General features: G+C 53.7%; 2 protein-coding genes across 3 annotated transcripts; both read right to left on the bottom strand.

Annotated features, from left to right (window-relative positions):
- Window positions 1-4,617: 4,617 nt before the first annotated feature.
- Window positions 4,618-9,098, bottom strand: GAPDH (glyceraldehyde-3-phosphate dehydrogenase). Its single transcript, XM_074809814.1, has 12 exons — window positions 9,002-9,098; window positions 8,552-8,595; window positions 7,845-7,944; window positions 7,508-7,614; window positions 7,333-7,423; window positions 7,055-7,170; window positions 6,856-6,937; window positions 6,558-6,709; window positions 6,366-6,444; window positions 6,058-6,141; window positions 5,831-5,928; window positions 4,618-4,918 (listed from the first exon to the last, which is right to left on the bottom strand). Exons 2-12 carry the CDS (start codon window positions 8,572-8,574, stop codon window positions 4,849-4,851), a joined length of 1,002 nt encoding a protein of 333 aa, XP_074665915.1. The 5' UTR covers window positions 8,575-8,595; window positions 9,002-9,098; the 3' UTR covers window positions 4,618-4,848.
- A 1,816-nt stretch (window positions 9,099-10,914) lies between these two features.
- LOC141920109 (C-type natriuretic peptide 1-like) lies at window positions 10,915-14,074 on the bottom strand. Of its 2 annotated transcripts, none has more exons than XM_074816805.1 (2): window positions 14,026-14,074; window positions 10,915-11,601 (listed from the first exon to the last, which is right to left on the bottom strand). In XM_074816805.1, the coding sequence occupies exon 2, from the start codon at window positions 11,599-11,601 to the stop codon at window positions 11,329-11,331; it is 273 nt and encodes a 90-aa protein (XP_074672906.1). In that variant the 5' UTR covers window positions 14,026-14,074; the 3' UTR covers window positions 10,915-11,328. The 2 variants fall into 2 exon arrangements, with proteins under 2 accessions (XP_074672906.1, XP_074672905.1); XM_074816804.1 differs by lacking the exon at window positions 14,026-14,074 and adding an exon at window positions 13,050-13,148.
- Between the last annotated feature and the right edge of the window lie 4,061 nt (window positions 14,075-18,135).

Here is an 18,135-nt window from a genome sequence, read left to right as displayed (position 1 = left end):
TGGAGCAAAGACCCCTAACCATGATTCCAGGCTGGAGAAAAATGTTTTGAGAGTGAAAAGTTTAGTTATTTTGCTCCTTAAAAAAAAAAAAAAAAAAATGCGTGAGCATTTTTGCCCAGTGCCTAAAGTCAGTGCGTGATGATGGTCTAGATGGCAGTTTAGTCAAGCTGAGAAAGGCATACTAGGAGTCTGAGGAGATGGGGAAGCTGGAGGCCATGCGCATTCAGTGAGATTTCAGTGTCTGCTTGGGGTCCAGCACCTAAACCAGTACCCAGCTTGGTAACTGAAAAGATGGCCATTACAGACATTACAAACTACCTAGTTTTTTTCTACCCCAGGTCTCAGAGCAAGGCCAACAAAGGTTGCTGGCCTGTTTGGTGGAGTTGGGCAACGTTACAGGAGAGCTTTGAGACCTGCAATGTCAGAGTTGGCCCCTCCACTACATGAATTACTTCTCTTTTAGCAACCTTGAATTTCACCCACCATTTCAATAACCCAGTTGCTTGGTCACAAGATCCTGCTGCACATTTCCAGTGTTGAGTGTCCTGCATCATTTTGCATAATCAGCAAAATTTGGTGCTCTATGCTCCGAATTGTTCTGAAGGTGTTGAATGGGAATGACCCTGGGGCAGATGTCCTCAGACCCTGGTCCCTCCCACCTTCTCTCTCAGTCACCACCAGCCTTGCCACTAGTTCTCTCAGTCTGGAAAGGGTGGTTTTCCCTGTCCTGGGGCAGTTCAGGTTCTTTGAAAGGTTTTGTCAGTCTGCTTTTTCCTACAGCCATTTGTGTTTCATTAAGTGGGGAGGCTGATGCAGTGGTGAATTACTTACAGCACAATTACCTGTTCACCCATTTCATACTGGAGACCATCTGAGTCTGGCACCTGGTACTGAGGATTTGCTGCCCTTCATGTCACGCACGTGTTCTCAAGTCCTGATACTTCGGTTTGCAACAGTGGCTTCATCTCATCGCTGCTGAGGAAACAATCTCTTGTCTAGGAATACCCCAAAGCTCCTCTGATGGCAAAACAACAGTTTTACTTTTCTGCCACAGCCTTAGCATCCCTAGTGATGCCCATGCCATCTTACAGCTTTTTGGCAGCTTTTTTGCCTCCAAGATGCATTTGAAAAATGTTTTCATACTACCTTTTCTATTTGGCACATCGTTTCCTAAAAATCTGCCTTTTTTTAGGCTCTTAAGTTTGATTTGCTAGTGCTTATGAGGTTTTTTGTCCATTTTCATTTGACTACAGTTTCAGCTTTTTGACGGCTGCCTTTTCAAATCTCATTCAGTAAAGTATAACTCAGTACTACTGTTCCTTCTAGGAACACTTAATTGAGAAAAACTCCCTGCAGATAACACTTCTATAGTAAGGTAAGATGATGGAGGGTAGTTAGCTGTCCTGTAGTAAGAAACTACATTCAGCTCAGAAGAGTAAATAACAAATTTTTTTTTTTTTGCAGTGTGTATACAGTACAATTGCCCAAAGGTAGGCAGCTTGTTTTTGGTGAAACGCCTGCTTTCTGCCAGTACTGCTGGTGTCCACAGAGGTATTTGCCTACCCTGAGTTTAAGTAAGCGGTGAACCTGCATTTTGTGAATGTCATCTGTTACAAAGGAGTTTGGAACATTATCATTTAAGATGTTTATCTTACACGGCTGTGCAATATATGCCTTGTGTCATAGTCTTTCCTATCAGAGACCTGTGTCTCCTCTTCCTCGCACAGATCTTGTTGATTGCTTTGCTCAAAGTCATTACTTCAGAAGTGGACAGAGTGTGTTTTAAACGTCCAAGACTTTTTTTACTGTGCTTATGCACATTTTGTTACACTTTGGTGTGATTTTTTTTTTTTCCAAGCAAGTTTTCACATCTGCTCAAGATGTTTTTCGCTACATGGCATCTTCCTTAATGCTGAAGCTTCGTGCTGACATCTTGAGAAGAAGGTGGTCTGAGGACAACTAGCCATTTCTCAGGGGAGCAATGCATGGCTGGTAGTGTGTGCAAATGAAGTATAAAATAATTTCTCTAAACATTCAAAGTTGCCATAAAAGGGAATTTTCCTGTAACACCATTGCTAATTACCGTACCTCAGTATCATTTGAATTTCCTCTGTCTTAGAAAAGAAAACAAAAGGTGCAGCTTACCACCCCTAGAAATGGCTGGCTGCCCATCAGAGAAGTTGTCCTGTGGGTGGGCCAGAGCGCTTTGTGTCAGCACAGCCCTGCAAAGGAGTGATCCCGTCTCTGAGGTGTATCCCTCTCCCACGACAGCCCAGCACGGCCAGCCCTGGTGCTGGCCAGCTGAGGAAGGCAGAGTCGAGCCTTTGGCCAGGATCAGTGGCTTTCTATACCTTCCCCTGGCAAGGTGTTCATAAACCAGGATGGATTCTGGCTTATCGTAGCTGCTCTTGGAGCCAGTTTGCCCTGGCAGAGCGGCACAATCGCTTTTAGCTCCTTTGCCTGCCTTCCCTGACCAACCATTTCTATCAGTTTTCCTTGGAAATGCTTTAAGAGCAATCCTAGATCTCCCCTACTTAGGAGAAAAACCTTCTCCAGAGAGAGAAGCAGCTGCCACAGCAGATCTCCCATCTTTATCCCAATGCCAGCTGCAGTCATATATATCAATTTTTCAAATTGAAAAAAAAAAATTTAGGGCAGGGTTGTAGTTCTTGGCCAGGCTGGCCGCTGAGCTGGCTTTTCCATCTGTCCGGAGGGGCCTTGCTGTGGTGCCATCTGCAGGCACAGTGTCTGGATGCAAAATGAGGATTTAGAAGAGCTGTGCTTTTTCAGGAATTTAGGAGAGAGGAAACCAAGCCCTTCAGGCGGTCCAGAGGCTGCATGACTTGTTTGCCACACTCGCTCTCCCTGTTTCCATACAGGAGCAACTCTGTTTTAATTTCCGTGATTCCTGGCTCGCCTCACCTAGCTACCATATTTTTTCCAGGAATTTCAAGCAAGATTGTAAACGATTGAAAGAGTATTTTAAAACACAGCGAGCCTTTATCTGAAACATTCCCAGCAATTGTTAGTCTGAGAGCAGGTACTCTTCCTTCACCCCACCCGCCCAGGTTGTATGAATTTGCTCATTCCCACAGCAATTTGATCTAAGGTTGGATAGGGCTCTTTCTTGTTAAATAAGTTGTTTGCTCTAGGTGAAGTTTCAGGCAGACTTATCTTGCTCAGGAAACATAGAGGAAAAAGGTGACTCTTTGAAATGTTCCTACTTTAAACCCAGCTGAAAATATCTTTGTTTTACATAGGAAAACAGACATCCAACAAAGTGTTTCAGTAGCTTCTCTGCACTTCCAGATGATCTAGCAAGACGCTCACTGGCACGCACACAAATACACGGGCAGCAGTGCACAGGACAGCCATTCAAAGCACCCAAGCGCAGCAATTGAGGACAGGATGGGACCAACCCAAGACTCATTTGTAAACCCAACAGGCCTGCAGGCTACACCTCTCCCCAGCAAACCCAGCTCCACAGGAGGGCTGCCTCCAATTAGACCCAGCATCAGGCAGCTCCCATTTAACTCCAGAGTTACCTAAAGCTCCCACGGGGCCATTTGTGGGCTAAACCAGGTATTGCTCTGGTCCAGGTCTAAAGCTGCTTAGCCCCAGCTGCTATCCAGAGGCAGGTTATTCAACCTTCTCCTCTTCACAAAGCAACTTTGAGTCATTGCCCTCTAGTCCAGTAAACATTTAATTTTTACGCAGCCCAACCGCTGGAGATAAGCGGCTCTGGGAAACTGTGTCCAGCATACCTTGATCCTGGGAGCTTAAGGCCTCCAGCTTAAGTCTTTGCTCCAGATCAGGGTCTGAAGCAGCTGGGGCCCAGACAACAGCTCCAACCCTGCCTGCCGGGGTGAGAATGACACATCACCCCAGAGACAGTAAATTGAGCTGCTAAAAGTCAGGGGGACACACAATTTTGGTTTATCTACCCCAGTGCTCACAAGATCACGGAAGGCTCAGCCCCTGTGTGGCAGCATTCGTGCCTCCAGGAGGTGACAGTTACCAAGGGCTGACACTCACCTTGCAGAGATTTGCCGCTCAGGAGCTTAACTGTAACTGCCCCTCCTTCCACCTAGAATTAAGCCAGAATTAAGACTAACTAGCACCATGGTAACACTGGCCTCCCAACACGTCCCAAGGCAGCCATTTCCTCTAGGGCAAGTTGATTCATTTGAAGAGGTAAAAGCAAATGAAAAAAAAATCCTCCCTGTAACATTTCTACTAAGGCAAGGAGAAATAATTCCTGTTTCTTGCACTCCTTTGCCAAACCAAATGCAAAAAAAGTCATCTGCTCAGCATTTTATTCTGCATACACCCATCTGACAAGCAAATCCAGAAAGGCAGAAGGTGGACAGAGCAGCAGAGCTGCCTTCCAACTCCACCAGGCAGCAGTTCTGCAAGGGCAGCCCTGCACCACACCTTATTTTGGCCTGCGGGCTGGAGTCTGGCCTCTCGCATCTGTCAGGCGTAGCTCACCACCCCATCAGCACGGGGACAGGCACCAACTGTTCTTTGCAAGGCCCACGTTAAAGCCAGCACCTCCACTCACTCATTACACCTCCCCGACTTTCTCCCATTTCCCACTGAGAGACAGCCGAGGCATTTCAGATGGTGATCACTTTTATTGATGTAAGGTGGTACACAAACAGATCAGTTTCTATCAGCCTCTCCACCTCCCCCAGGCTCGGGGAGAAGTTGGAGGAGTGGGGGAGACAAGGGAACAGAACTGGCCTCTCACTGCAGGACACAGAGCTAAGCGGTGGTGAAAAGGGCAGGGGCTCCGGCGGAGGAGAGTCCTGCTTCCCTAGGCAGCAGGGGGGCTGTGTGCTCGGCTCACTCCTTGGATGCCATGTGGACCATCAAGTCCACGACGCGGTTGCTGTATCCGTACTCGTTATCATACCTGGGGACGGAAACACAAGCACTCTCAGGACCAACCCGTTTGCATCCCCTTCCACCGTTGTTCCTGCTCCTCTGGTCCATCCCACACAACTTTCCATTGGAAGGGAATGAAAGGGCTCAAACAAAGGAATTTGACAATTATTAAGACTAAATTGATGTATGGAAGCTTTGCTCGTGTTTTGCTTCATTGGTTTCTCAAGGACTCCTGACTCCTCAACTGTTTCCTTAGGCCCCTTTGTCTATTTAGGTAATATTGAAATGCTCGTCAGGGTCCCGACGTAAATCACTGATAGCAGACTCAAGGCCTTCAGTGGACACTTGGGCAACTCCTAGAATGGGAAAACTAAGGTAAGGGGGGACTCGAACAAAGAGACACAGAGACCCTGTTATAGGGAGGATGATTCTGCTGATTTAGGAAGGAGGCACCTGGACTTTACTTCAGAGTAAAGACCCTCACCCTATTTTCACTACGCATGCTCAGACTACGTAAACTAATTCCAGGAACTCATTATCATAAGACACCCCTTTCTAGGAGATCTAATGAATATATATGATCTGTGTGTATGTAAACTGATGTCCCTTGCTAATTCTTGGGAGCCCTTATGGTGGAGAATCCCCAGGGCAACCCCAGCGCTGCTAATAAAGAATACCTGCTTAACAGTAAAGAAACTTTACTGTTGAGTCAATGTCTTTGTTTCACCATCCACTCTCCAGGAGGGGAAGGAGAAAGCTACAGTCATTTCAGGGAAGATGCAATCTCTCTCCAGAGTTACATGTCAGAGCCACCCTACTCAGCAGGGACATACCACCCCGCATCGCCAGCCGGCAGCGATGTACAGGACAAGTTTGGAACTCGTCTGTGCCAGCCCTGACTCCATAGCCTCCCCCCCCTCACCCCTCTGGCTGTGCCTACCAGGAAACCAGCTTGACAAAATGGTCGTTCAGCGCAATGCCAGCACCCGCATCAAAGGTGGAGGAATGGCTGTCACCATTGAAGTCACAGGAGACAACCTGGAACAGAATGGAAATTGTTAACAGGTTACCCACAGCCTGAACCAAAGTGTCCAAACCAGGACCCCAGCAAGGCTGCTACCACCAGAAAAATGAGGTGAGCGCCAAAAACCACCAAGATTTACTTACCTGGTCCTCTGTGTATGCCAGGATGCCCTTCAGGGGCCCATCAGCAGCAGCCTTCACTACCCTCTTGATGTCATCATACTTGGCCTGAGAGGAGAAATTTAAGATGGTTAGATCCCAACTCACACAAAATGTCCACTGGGGGGAGGGAGCAGAGACACATGGGAGCACCATGGCAGGTGCTATTTTCATGAAGATCAAATCTTAGGGAAGAGATGGATACAGAGAGGGCAATTCCAGGTAAAAAGGAGAAGTTTAGAAGAAGCAGGGGCAGGTCTGGAGGTTGTTAGGACATTGCCCACACCACTTACTGGTTTTTCCAGACGGCAGGTCAAGTCCACAACAGAGACATTGGGGGTTGGCACACGGAAAGCCATTCCAGTAAGTTTCCTGTGAGAGACGTAAGTCAGCAGGGAGCAGCACCCAGCACCCCTCTGGAATGGGTCCAAGTTGGCCAGGCACTAGCTGCGGCCTCCTGACAACCGAGAAGGGCCAACACTCACCCATTGAGCTCAGGGATGACTTTTCCCACAGCCTTAGCAGCCCCAGTAGATGCTGGGATAATGTTCTGGGCAGCGCCTCTGCCATCCCTCCACAGCTTCCCAGATGGCCCATCCACCGTCTTCTGTGTGGCTGTGATGGCGTGGACAGTGGTCTGGGGAAACAGAGCACAGGGGTAAGGACACAGCCAGTGCTCTCCAGAAAAAGCATCTCAAGGGACACAGGGAGTACAGATGCTTTTCCTCACATGAGGGGACCTGGGGAAAGGGCACCCTCCTGAGCAGCAAGCTCCAGACCTACCATAAGACCCTCCACGATGCCAAAGTTGTCATGGATGACCTTGGCCAAGGGCGCCAGGCAGTTAGTAGTGCAAGAGGCATTGCTGGAGAAAGAGAGAGGAAGGCTCATCAGCCAGAGGCAACACATCTACAAAGGTGAGATGAGAGCCCACATAGCTGGTAAGAACTCCGGGCCAGGGAGAATCTTCCTCTCTCCTTACCTGACAATTTTCAGAGACTTGTCATACTTGTCATGGTTGACACCCATCACAAACATAGGAGCATCAGCCGAGGGGGCAGAGATGATCACACGCTTAGCACCACCCTTCAGGTGAGCCTGGGAAAAAAGAGAAGGAGATTAGATAACCCAGAATCCCTCCAACACCTCACTTCTTCAGACAACCTCCTCTCCTCCCAGCCCCATCTCAAGCAGCTCCGTGCACTAGTGATGCACCCTCCAGGCAGGAGCAGCAGCACCCCTTCCGCGTGCCACACTCACCCCAGCCTTCTCCATGGTGGTAAAGACACCAGTGGACTCCACAACATATTCAGCACCAGCATCTCCCCACTTGATGTTGCTGGGGTCACGCCTGAGGAGGGACAAAACTGTTACAAGCTGCGCTGCAAGGCACTTGCTTTCATTCTCCGAAGGGGCAAAAGGGAGAACTACTTACTCCTGGAAGATGGTGATAGCATTCCCGTTAATCACGAGTTTCCCATTCTCAGCCTTGACAGTGCCCCGGAAGTGACCGTGAGTAGAGTCATATTTGAACATGTAAACCTAGCAAGGGGAGAAGGGGGGAAGGTCAGACACCCCAGCTGCCATCATCCCAAGCCTCATGCTGCCTATGCCGCAGTCTCAGCTCCCCACCTCCCCGGTGACCTTGTCCAACTGGAAGTGGCTCTGCCGAACCTCCCAGCCCCACACCTCTTTTCCTGGGAAGCTACTAGAACAGAGCCAGAGAAGTCCTACTCAGCGAGGCCTGGAGGAGGCACTGCAAAGGAACTCACCATGTAGTTCAGATCAATGAAGGGATCGTTGATGGCCACCACTTGGACTTTGCCAGAGAGGATGGCAGCCCGGGTGACCAGGCGGCCGATGCGGCCAAATCTGGGGAGAGACAGACACAGGTGAGGAGGAGCCACAGCAAAGCCGCTGGGCTGGGCATGGCCTGTTGCCTTGCTTCGGGATCATCATCCACCACCTCCTGCCCAGCAGCCACGTCCAAAGGCTGATGCACCTTGGTTAAAGATTAAGAGCGACCCTCGCACCGGAAAGGTCAAGCTCTAAATTTACTGAGGGCCCCCGCGGATCCGGTTACTCCTCAGCCCGGTGGGAGAAGGTCACATCCCACCAGGGCCGCCGCCGACACACGATCCACCGGGCGACCTTTCGGGGGGGTGGGGGGGGCCGCAGCCCGCCGGCGGGGTGCGGGGACCCCCCAGGGGGGGTGGGGGGGGTGGCCGGGGCAAGCGTGCAGCAGCGGCGCTTCCGGGGTGAGTCACCCCGAATCTGCAGGGGGAAGTGACTCAGCAGCTCGCCCTGCCCCAGCCCCTCAGCCCAGCACGGGGGGCGACGGTGGAACGGGACCATCCCTCCCCCATCCCCCCCCGCGCCCTTGAGGCGACCTTGTCTCCCCCTTCCCTCATCCTCCCCCCCACTCCCGCCCCGCCCCGGGCACCTCCCGGTGCCGCAGCCCTGCCCCGGGCTCACTCACCCATTGACTCCGACTTTCACCATCTTCGTCTCTTCGGGGTGTTCCTGCGGGCAGAAACGTCCGGTGAGGCGCGGGGAGCGGGAAACCGGCCACCGCCCCCCCACCGCGGGCACCATTAACGCGGGGGGGGGGGGGGGGTGGGGGGGGTGGGGAGGGAAGAGGGAAGGGGGCGGACGCGCTCAGAACCCGCCCCCCAGACGATCTCCCCCCACCCCTCAGGCAGCCTCCCCCGCCCGCCCCACAAGCGCCTCACCGACCCCCTCACCCCGCCATTTTGCGACGCTCGCCCCTGCGCTGCCTTTGTGCCCGCCGCCACGCGGCCCCGCTCCGCCCGGGGGCTGCCGCCCACCACCCCCGCCTTACGCCCCTCCTCCCCCGGGTGGGTGGGGGTGGTGTGGGGTCCCCGCGTGTCCGCACCCCGGCCCCCCCACGCCTCCCGCCGCCCGTTACCTGCCGCCGTGAGCCGCCCGCCGCGCAGTGAGGAGGTGGCGCAGCGCCGCTCCGCCGCCTTTTATACCCGCGGAGGGGACGGGCTGGGCCCCGCCCCGCCGCGCCGCCGGCCAATGGGAGCGCGGGGGCGGGGCCGGGCTACGTGCGCCCGCGCTGCGGGTGCGGCTGCCTCCCCCCCCCCCCCCCCACAAAGGCCCCGCGCCGGGAGTTGGGGGGGGAAGGGGTCCCCGCCGCGGTGCCCCGTGGGGCGGGGGGTGCGCACTGCACCTTCCCTCCGACACCACCGCCCCCCCCCCCAGCTCCCGGAGGAAGCCGGGTCCTCGCCCTGCGGCGGGGAGGTGTTCCCCAGGGCGGGGAGGGGCGGCGGGGTCTTTGCCTGGGGAGGCGGGAACGGCCGCCCCCCCCCCCCCCCCCCTCCCCGCGCCGCTTCTTCCCCCCGCAGCTTCGCCCCCCGGTGATGGCCGGTGAGGGGCTGCTTCCTCGGGGCTCGCTGTCGCCAGCGCCGCGGGGAATGGCGTGTGCTGCCTTCACCTGGTAACAAAGGAGAACCCCCCCCCCCCACACACACACACCCCGGCTGCAACCTGCGCCCCTCTCCCAGCCCGCCTGCCCCCCCCCCAACGTGGCTGCAGAGATACTGGGGGCACCCCCGAGGGTCCCCAAGCATCTCCCATTCATTCCCCCCCGCGCTGGGAGGCAGTGCGTGCGAGCTGGGGGCTCTCTCTCACCCCCAGTGTGGGGACTCCCCCCCGCTTGCCTTTGGCTCCCCTGGGTGGGTTTAGCCAGGCGGGCTGTGGCTGGGGCCGTGGACAGGCCACGCTCCGCAGCGTGAGCACCATCTTAATGAGGCACTGCGGCACCGCCGCTACCCGCGGGACGTGATGGCGGAAATCCTGCCCGGCCGCCGGCCTTGCGTCGGCTGCCTCATCCCGCCTTCGCCGGCTGCCTGCGAGAAGGGAGCACTCCCGGCATGGCTGCCGCCGCTGCCCGGCTCATCACCTCCCCATGCTGGGCTCCCTCGCCTGAGCCGTGCCGGGCTGCGTCCCCCCAGCTTGGCTCGGCAGGGTTTGCGCAGCCCGGGTGCCCAAAAGCCTCCCTCCCTTGGGGAGGGGGACACGGAGGAAGGTGTGGGATGCAGATGGGGGGAGGTAGGAGCAGGGCTGTCCCTCCAGCTGCTCGGCTGAGCAGGGCTCCGGCAGGGATTTGAGGATGAGGAAGGAAAAGCAGGCTGGGAGAGCCATGCAGGTACCAGGGCGGGGGACAGAGGGGGGGTCACACAGCTGGAATGTAACCCAACTCTCCTTATACCGCTGCTATTCCCGGTGCTGCCGAGGGGCCAGCGGCTATGTTTAGACCCAGCCAAGGTTACGACCTTTTCTTAAAGGCCAGGGGATGATGGCTTGCATGGTTCAGTAGTGGGGCTGGAGGGGTGCAAGCCTGCGCCGGGGCTCACGGTGCCCCAGCTGCAGCCCGCCAAGAGCCTGGGGGGGGCTCTCAGGGCCAGCTTCTGCACAAACAGGAGGCCCCTGTGTTTGCTTGGCAAACACCGCAGCGCCGGGTGTCCTGTGCCGGGGGGCAGAGTGCGGCCGGGATGAGCCAACGCGGCCCTTCTGCCCCTGTGACCGGTCGATATCTTGCCCGCCGTCCATTCGTCCTTCCCCCCCCCCCCCCCGCCGCCCCCCTGCTGCCACAGCACCGCGCTGCAACCGCGCGTGCCGCCCGGCCCACCCGGAATGGCGGCGTGCACCCAACATGGCCCCCACGCGTGGGGGCCGGGGGCAGCGGGCTCTGCCGCCATCGCCCAGCCTGCCCCCCGCTGCCAGCCCCCCAGCCCCAGGCGGCAGCCACGGGCTCTTGCGGAGGCTTGGACGCGGAAATTAGTACAGCTCTGTTTAATTAACAAGCGAGTCCTCAAGCACGGAGAGGAGGGAGGGGGCTGCCGGTGGAGCAGGGGTCCTCCTCCTCGTACCACCACGCCGCTTCCCCGCCACCACAGCTCTCCTTCAAGGCAGGAGCTTCCACGCTTCAGCTGCAGGCAGCACGCCGTGCCGGTTCCTGAGCTGGTGCTGCGGGCAGCCGGGTCTCCTCTGGCTGCGGAGAAGCGGGGCTGGTGAGCCTCCCAGCGGCTGCTCTCGCAGCCCCAGCTGGGCCCCCGGTAGTACGGGTGGTCCCGTGTCTCAGCCTCGGCCCCGGCTGCAGGCAGGTGGTGGCCTCCATCCCCTCAGCCCTGATCCTCCCCACCATCCGTGCTCTCAGGTCTCCCATTCTTCCCTGCCCACTCGTTCAGCCCTCGCTGCTGGCCCTCTCACCTCAGAGCCCCTCCAAGGCTAACACCCCAAACCGCTGAAAGTCCCAATCCGGTCCAGTTTCAGCCCAAAGCAGCCCCTGGGCACGGCCTTCCAGGCCCAATCTCCAGGCAGTGCCCACTTATGACTGGTGAGGGTCTTGCGCCAGAGAGAGGGACGGGCAGCTCTAGCCCCTGCCGGGAGGAAGGGGAGGGTGGAGGAGAGCAACTGAGGGCCAAAGCCGGACCCCTCCTTCGTGTCCTCTTCGGCCAGCGTGGACTTGGGCTCCAGGGGCAGCAACTGGGAAAGGAGCATCTGGGGTAAACAGAGAGGAGAGGGGGGTGAGAGCAGAGCTGCCTGCGTTCCGGGCGATAGGCCTTGTACCCCCTTGTACCCCACTGCCCACACCTTCCTGAGGGCTTGGCCAGGACATAAAATGGTGCCTGCACGCAGGCACTGTGCCTGTGACATTGCATCTGGACACAGGGAAGGCCTAGACCAGCAGCTCTTGCAGCCTGAAATGATTTTGCTGTCCAAAACAGCAGGCAGGCAGCTGCTTTGAGCATCTGCCTGTGTGCAGATTGCCCTGCTCTTGTCAAACTGCTCCCCCCCAACACTTGGAAGGCTTCAGTCCTTGCTCCTTTTGCTGATGCTGAGCCCCTCTGTGTGCTCAGGCTGTTGTGTGGCGTTTCTTTTTTTTCCAGAGGGCTGGTGGGGAGGACAGGCCTGCCCCGAATACCTGCTGCTAAAGATGAAGAGGAGGCAGCAGCAGAGCAGGGGTGAGGAAGGGGGACTCCCCGTCTGCTGGGAATCCTCTAGGTTATCTGTGCAGGCGGGCGCTGATTGTACACCCCTGGGACTGCCGGCAGCCTCTGGCTGTGAGGAGACAAGGGTTGGGAGGTGCATTGGAGGCATGGCATGGCTGCCCAGGGAAGCAGCCTGCGGCAGCCATTCCACATCTGTCCCTCACGTGGGTGCTGAGCTAAGGCTGGAGATGTCTTTGTGCAGCTCTTTTCGGTAGCGAGTTAACTGAAGCGGACACGGGCATCTTCAGCGAGGAGTGAAAGCGGTGAGTCATAGCAGGATCAGTCTTGTGATTTTAGTTCACGTCCTAACTACTTCCCCGTGGCTTTCCCAGGGTGACGCGAAGGCAAGGTGATAGGGCTCAGGTAAGAGGAAGGTGGGTAGATTTGAAAGCCGAAAGTATTATTGCTGTAGTTGCTGAAGATAAAAGATTTACTAAGTGAAGTAGATCTTAGCTGGCATCCTGGCAGGGTATCTTGGCCTTAAAGAGGGGCTACTGGGGACTAGTACTGAATTTAGGAGTGAAAATCCTGGTCTAACAGCAAGCACCTTCTGAAACATCAGAACCAGGCACCGAACATGATGAGGGACACGACTGTAATTTCTGGTGGCTGCTGACCCAGGGCAGACTTAGACAGGACCAGTCTCTTTACCATTAAAAGCCTCTGCAGGCAACGTGGGGAGTCGCACAGGCATCCTGCCCCGGACCAGAGAGCACTGAAAGGCTTTTGTCTATCTGCTGTCTCGTAATGCCAGTGCTTCTTGGGGGCTGGGTTATAAAGATGCAGTCACCCTAGAGCTGAGGCTGTTGGACTGAAGGGGAGGGAGCAGTGAGAACAGACAGCAGCCTCCAGTAGCTGGAATTTGGGACCGCCACTCATTCCAGGTTCAAACACAACCTCCCCAAATTGCCCCTCCACTCCTGAAACCTCCCTCAGCTTTCTCCCAGTCCCTCCTACCTGTAGCCTCTGTCCCGGTAAGGACACAGTCTGAGCGCTGGCAGAGAGCAGAACTAAGAGGAGGAAAAGTGAGCAAGGCCACGACTGGAGCCTCAGCATCTTCTTATCCCAGGGCTAGTGGGAGGCGAGGCGGGACCTGCAGCATCCGTGTCAGATGCCGTCCCTCACCCCTCTTTGCCTTTATAGCTTTGGTTCTGGCAGGGGCCAGGCCCCCAGCTCTCTGCTGAACTACCCCCTGGAGCTCCTTAACCTTTCAGCCCTTTTGTCTAGGGTGATATATTTCAGGGTGAGCTCAGCAAGACCCCTTCCTCTAAAGAAAAAGGACACAAAGGTGTTTACTGAGTGTCTGGGAAGACAAATGGGAGTTGAGCTGCTGCTGGCCAGGACCTGGAGGTATCTGTCAGGGTCAGGAATGGGGTGACACTTTGAAACATGTCCCAAACGAGGCTATTGAAGGCTGCATGCATAGTAATATTGAAGATACTCCTCCTAGGCTGCTGTTAATGCTATTTCTCTAATCAGTGTGAGCAGGAACTACAGCTCAGCTAGCGGTAGGCACGCTGCTGGCTGCACGGAGCTGACACAAATTCAGCTCTATGACAACACAGGCTTTCGCTTCTAATATTTATACCTTAGTGAGCCGGTTGGCCTGGGAATGAAGAGCTCTTGCTGCAGAAGGTGTGTGAATTCCAGCACTAACTCTACAGGATTTGTAGTGGTGACAGGAGCCTGGGTCTAGTAGTAGCGGGCATATAACTTGCGGGCCGGTTGTCCTGAGTCACCATCTGGCGAGCTGGGCTGAGTTTCCAGAGGAACCGGCACAGAAAAGAGCTCGTCGAGGCTCAGCTTGCACTTTCTCAAGCTCAGGCGCACAATGGAAGTGGGACAGCAAGGAGCAGATTCCTACCTCCTAAATCTTCTGGCCATTAGTTCCCCCCCCTTTGTTTACCTCTCCCATTTTACTGTAGTTTCTCACCAGTTGAACAAGGCAATGAGGTCACTGTTTGGAGATCAGGGTGCAGAAGTCAGCCTGGGTGCGAAGACAGAAACTAATCAGGAAAGTTTGTCAGGGAAGAGGAATGGGGGGGACTGTACCCCGCTACAGGATTAGTAGTGGGTATGCTGGGTGAGTTTAATAACACCTTAAACTTCTCTTTCTTCAGTGCTGTTGCACAAAGCAATTGGGTCAAAACTTGATGTGCAGTGTTTTGCTACCTGCTTTTGTTTTTTGGTTTCTTTTTTTAAGGAAAGAATTAGAAAAAAAAGTATTTTGCAGAGATAACAAAAGTCACAGTTCAGATATTTGCCCTGTCTTTCCCTCCTTCCCTCCCAGCATTTTGCACCTGCCGATGCAGATTTGTGGGTCCCTTTCTTTACTGCTGAAGGAGCCAGAAAGTTTTACGAACCCTTTTGCATCCAGTCCATGGAAAGTGAGTGTGGGGCTTTGCTCTGGAGCACTGATGCTGGAAGCAGGAGAGACTTTGCACAGGTGGGGACATCCAAGTAGGTCGGCTCCACCTGATACCTGCGCCCCATGCGTGGTGCTGGTTCCAGAGCAAGGCTCTGGTGATCTTGTCTGGCAGTCCCCTGTCACCCCATGGCTGGGCCAGCTTCCCAGGACATGCCAGCAAAAAAAAAAAGTAAAAAGAAAGAGACATTTTCTAGGCAACAGGATTGCGTTCGCACCAGCTTTTTGAATACAAAGCACAGGTAACTGCTGGAGAGTCCTGGGACGTGCTGTTCATGCGTGCCTGTGCGCAAATGTGGGCTGGATGCGGTCGGGTGTGGAGCTTTGCAGCATGGAAGTTTCACAGGGGTAGGGAAGAAAGGAAGGAGGATGGGAAGCGAGCACGTGTTCATCCCACACGAAAAGATGTCTCAGGGGATGCTGTTCTGTACTTTCTGGTCACATTAGACCATCCAGAAGTAGCTGAGTCAGTCTGCTAGAGCATTCGTGCTCCCTGCAAACAGATGCATCTCAGGTTGAACACACCTATTCCGGGAGTCAGCTTTCCTGAGGAAAAGGTAAGTATAAAAGCAACAATGCTTTCTTTTTGGTATGAAATGTAGTAGAGGTTTGATCTGGCATCCCTTGAATGTGGTGGCCCCCATACTGCAAGAATGCCAGAAATGTGTTTGTAACTGCTCCAAATTCCAGCCCACTTGCACTCAGTGAGCCCTGCAGGGATGGCCAGACGCTGAGCTCTCAAGTGACAGGTCCCCTCCTTGGGTCCAGCAAAAGCTCATGCTAACAAGAGAGGAGGAGTCATCACTGCCCCATACCAAGCAAGAAACTTCAGAGACTGTAGAAGATTTGCACATTTTCTTGCAAATTTGCAAATCCGGCAAGGCCTCGATAAATTGCAGGTGTTCAATGACTCAGGTGCTGTGAAACTGCTCTGTGCCCCAGATCCTTGCTGGGACTGCGGTAGAACTGAATAGTCGCCCTGACATGCCCTGACAATGACTGTGAAATGAAAAGGCTTTGGCAGACAACGAGTCCCCAGTTGCCCCAGTTTTCTCAGACTCAAATAGGTTATTGTCCTTCTTTCCTCTCTGGTGCTAACAAGTTTCCTCTATAAAAACCCTTCCCCCTCTGATGCTGGGGCACTGATTCTAGAGCTTGCAAGACAACCAGAAAAGTGGTGTCCTGCTGAATCACCATCAGTCTTTTACAAACAGTTGCTTAAAAAGGAAAGGAGCAAGGCAACTCCAGTTGAGTGGGGGGGACGAGGGACTGGGTGAAGTACCCTGGGGGAACACCCCTTGGCCCACGGTGATGGAAAGGGCTGAGGGTTGCTGCAGGCTCTAGCAGCAAGGACGATATTCACATCATTCCACTGGTACCACGTGCAGACATTTGGAGCCCACCGTGGTCAGGAGGTCCTCAGAGAATGGCAACCCCCCTGAATCACAGAATCATCTAGGTTGGAAAAGACCTTGGAGATCATCTAGTCCAACCACTGATCTTGGCACTGAGTCATCCCACTGCCTCAGAAGCGAGGGAGCGGGATTACTCCTTCAGTCGCAATTCCTGGTCATCACAACAGCCACCGTCACAGCTGCTTGCAAGGAAGAGAAGGGCAGCAACCAGCTGCTTAAGGCAGCAGCCACTGTGTAGCTGTCCAAACCCCTCTTGGTTTCTGCTTCATCTTTCTGCAGGACTTCCTTTGTCCGTGACACAGGATTATGAACTCCTCTAATACCAGGAGAGGCCAGCAAGAAGAGGGGGATGCTCCACTCAACAGCCTGCAGAAAGGGACCAACAGGAGCTCTGGCTCACTGACCTTCTCCTCTCCTTTGGCTGGGCAGAGCTGTGCCCAGGACAGAGAAGACAGACTGCAAAGCAGTGAAGGAGCCCCTGTGTCAGTCCATTGACTGCCAAAACTCCCTCCCATCTCGGAAAGGCGGCTGCGCGGCTCTCCTGAAGGAAAAAGTTTAACTACTTCTAGTGGAAAAGCATGGCCTGAAGGTAAGCCAAGGCTTAGTTTTATGGCCACCTTGCTTTCTCCACCCATCCGTTCCTATCTCCCTCACCGCAGGATTGTCAACATATTATCTCACATATACGCAAGATTTACTGCACAGACTTGTAAAGTCTCAGCCTGGGGAGAAATCCATATATGCTGTCCTTTTTCTTGCATTCCCATCTGTGAGTGACATACCCTGTGGGCGGCGGTGGGGGAATCACGTACAGGATGCACGACTGTGTCGTGTTTACTGTTAATGCTGTCGCTGCTGCCTCTGTATCCCATAGCCTTCGCTGTTTTATCAGGAAGGATGGGAGAGGGGGACAATATTGCTGCAGCTTTCTGATCTTTGTATTTCACACGATTGTCCTGTTCTTACTGGGGTGCTGTGGAGTTGGGGAGGGTGTCTATACTGGTATCTGGCTGTTACACCAGTGATGGCAATCGGGCAGATCTTTCCCCTGAGTCCTAGGACTCGAGTGTGGTGTTTGGCCCAGATGTCCCAGCCCAGTAAATACACCCATCACCCCATCATTCCCTCATCTACTTGTTTCTATAAGCATCCAACATGCTTATATGTCCATTCAGGTAGTGGCATTCAAAACCGTATGCCCAGGTCAAGGCAATTCAATCACAGAATCATCAAGGTTGGAAAAGGCCTTGAAGATTATCTAGTCTAACCATTCCTAATGCTTTTTTTTTTTTTTAATAGGTATCAAAATAAGCTACAGTAGTCTTTTATTGCTACTTATGCAGCCCAGGCTGGAGGAGAACTGAGCAGCAGGATCTACTTAGTGGCAAAACAAGGGTAACCACGACAGCTGGGAGGAACTTGGTAGATCCTCAGAGACAGAGAACGCAGAAGATCCACAGGAACCTGCTTCCTGCCCAGCTAGCACCCAGTCTGCTTTCTAGGCAACTCACAGGTAAGAGGAAATAATTCTGTACTAATAGCTCTGGGACAAATGCCAATTTGCCTGTGAGACAGGAGGTTAAAGGTTGTTTATGTGATTAACACAAATTCAGATTTAGGGCACTTCGTGTTCACATGGCAGTCCAAGGAGTGCCAGGATTGACTTGAACACTGATGTGGCATTCCTGGAAGGAAAGAGCTTAAGTGTCAGTCTTATTTGAAACATAATTGGATTGGCAGTAAATACATTCCAAAAAGCACAGTGAGACAACCAACGTTACCAGTATACTTGGTAACTTGAGCAAATCAGAGTTAGGCAAAGATAATTCTGAAATTTTTATGTTTGTTTTTACTTTTTTTTTAAAAACAGTTGTATTTTTTTCCTACTCACTTTGCATATTCTCTGTTGTACTCTCACTATAGTCTAAGGCAGCTTTTCTTCCTCTTCCCTCACCCCCCAAATCCCTCAACTCTTCTTTGAAGATATCTGTACAAGAAAAAGATGCAGGTTACTTCCCCTCTTGCAGGGCAAGAGCTTCAAAAAGATCAAACAAAAGGGCCTAAACCCAGCAAAATCGTATTGGTCCCATGTTAAGAGGAGCTGAATGGTATACTTACAACCACGTGCAAAGGGGGGAGGGAATGAGCATTTGGTACTTGGTGGTTAGTTTGGCTCTTAGAAAGACTTTCTTCCAAAGATTTT

Source organism: Strix aluco, chromosome 2, assembly GCF_031877795.1.
Source record: "Strix aluco isolate bStrAlu1 chromosome 2, bStrAlu1.hap1, whole genome shotgun sequence".
Taxonomy (NCBI): Eukaryota; Metazoa; Chordata; class Aves; order Strigiformes; family Strigidae; genus Strix; species Strix aluco.
Note: the sequence above shows the minus strand (reverse complement) of the source record. Positions and strands in the feature narration are given on the sequence as shown.

Excerpts from the sequence above, each read along its gene's own strand:
- LOC141920109 (XM_074816804.1), bottom strand. The coding sequence starts at position 13,148 with ATGCTGAGGCTCCAGTCGTGGCCTTGCTCACTTTTCCTCCTCTTAGTT. Across the intron at positions 11,602-13,049 it reads TACCGGGACAGAGGCTACAG|ATGCTCCTTTCCCAGTTGCT; the intron begins GTAGGAGGGACT and ends TGTTTACCCCAG.
- GAPDH (XM_074809814.1), bottom strand. The coding sequence starts at position 8,574 with ATGGTGAAAGTCGGAGTCAATGG. Across the intron at positions 7,424-7,507 it reads GCTATCACCATCTTCCAGGA|GCGTGACCCCAGCAACATCA; the intron begins GTAAGTAGTTCT and ends GTCCCTCCTCAG. Across the intron at positions 6,142-6,365 it reads CCTGCCGTCTGGAAAAACCA|GCCAAGTATGATGACATCAA; the intron begins GTAAGTGGTGTG and ends TTCTCCTCTCAG.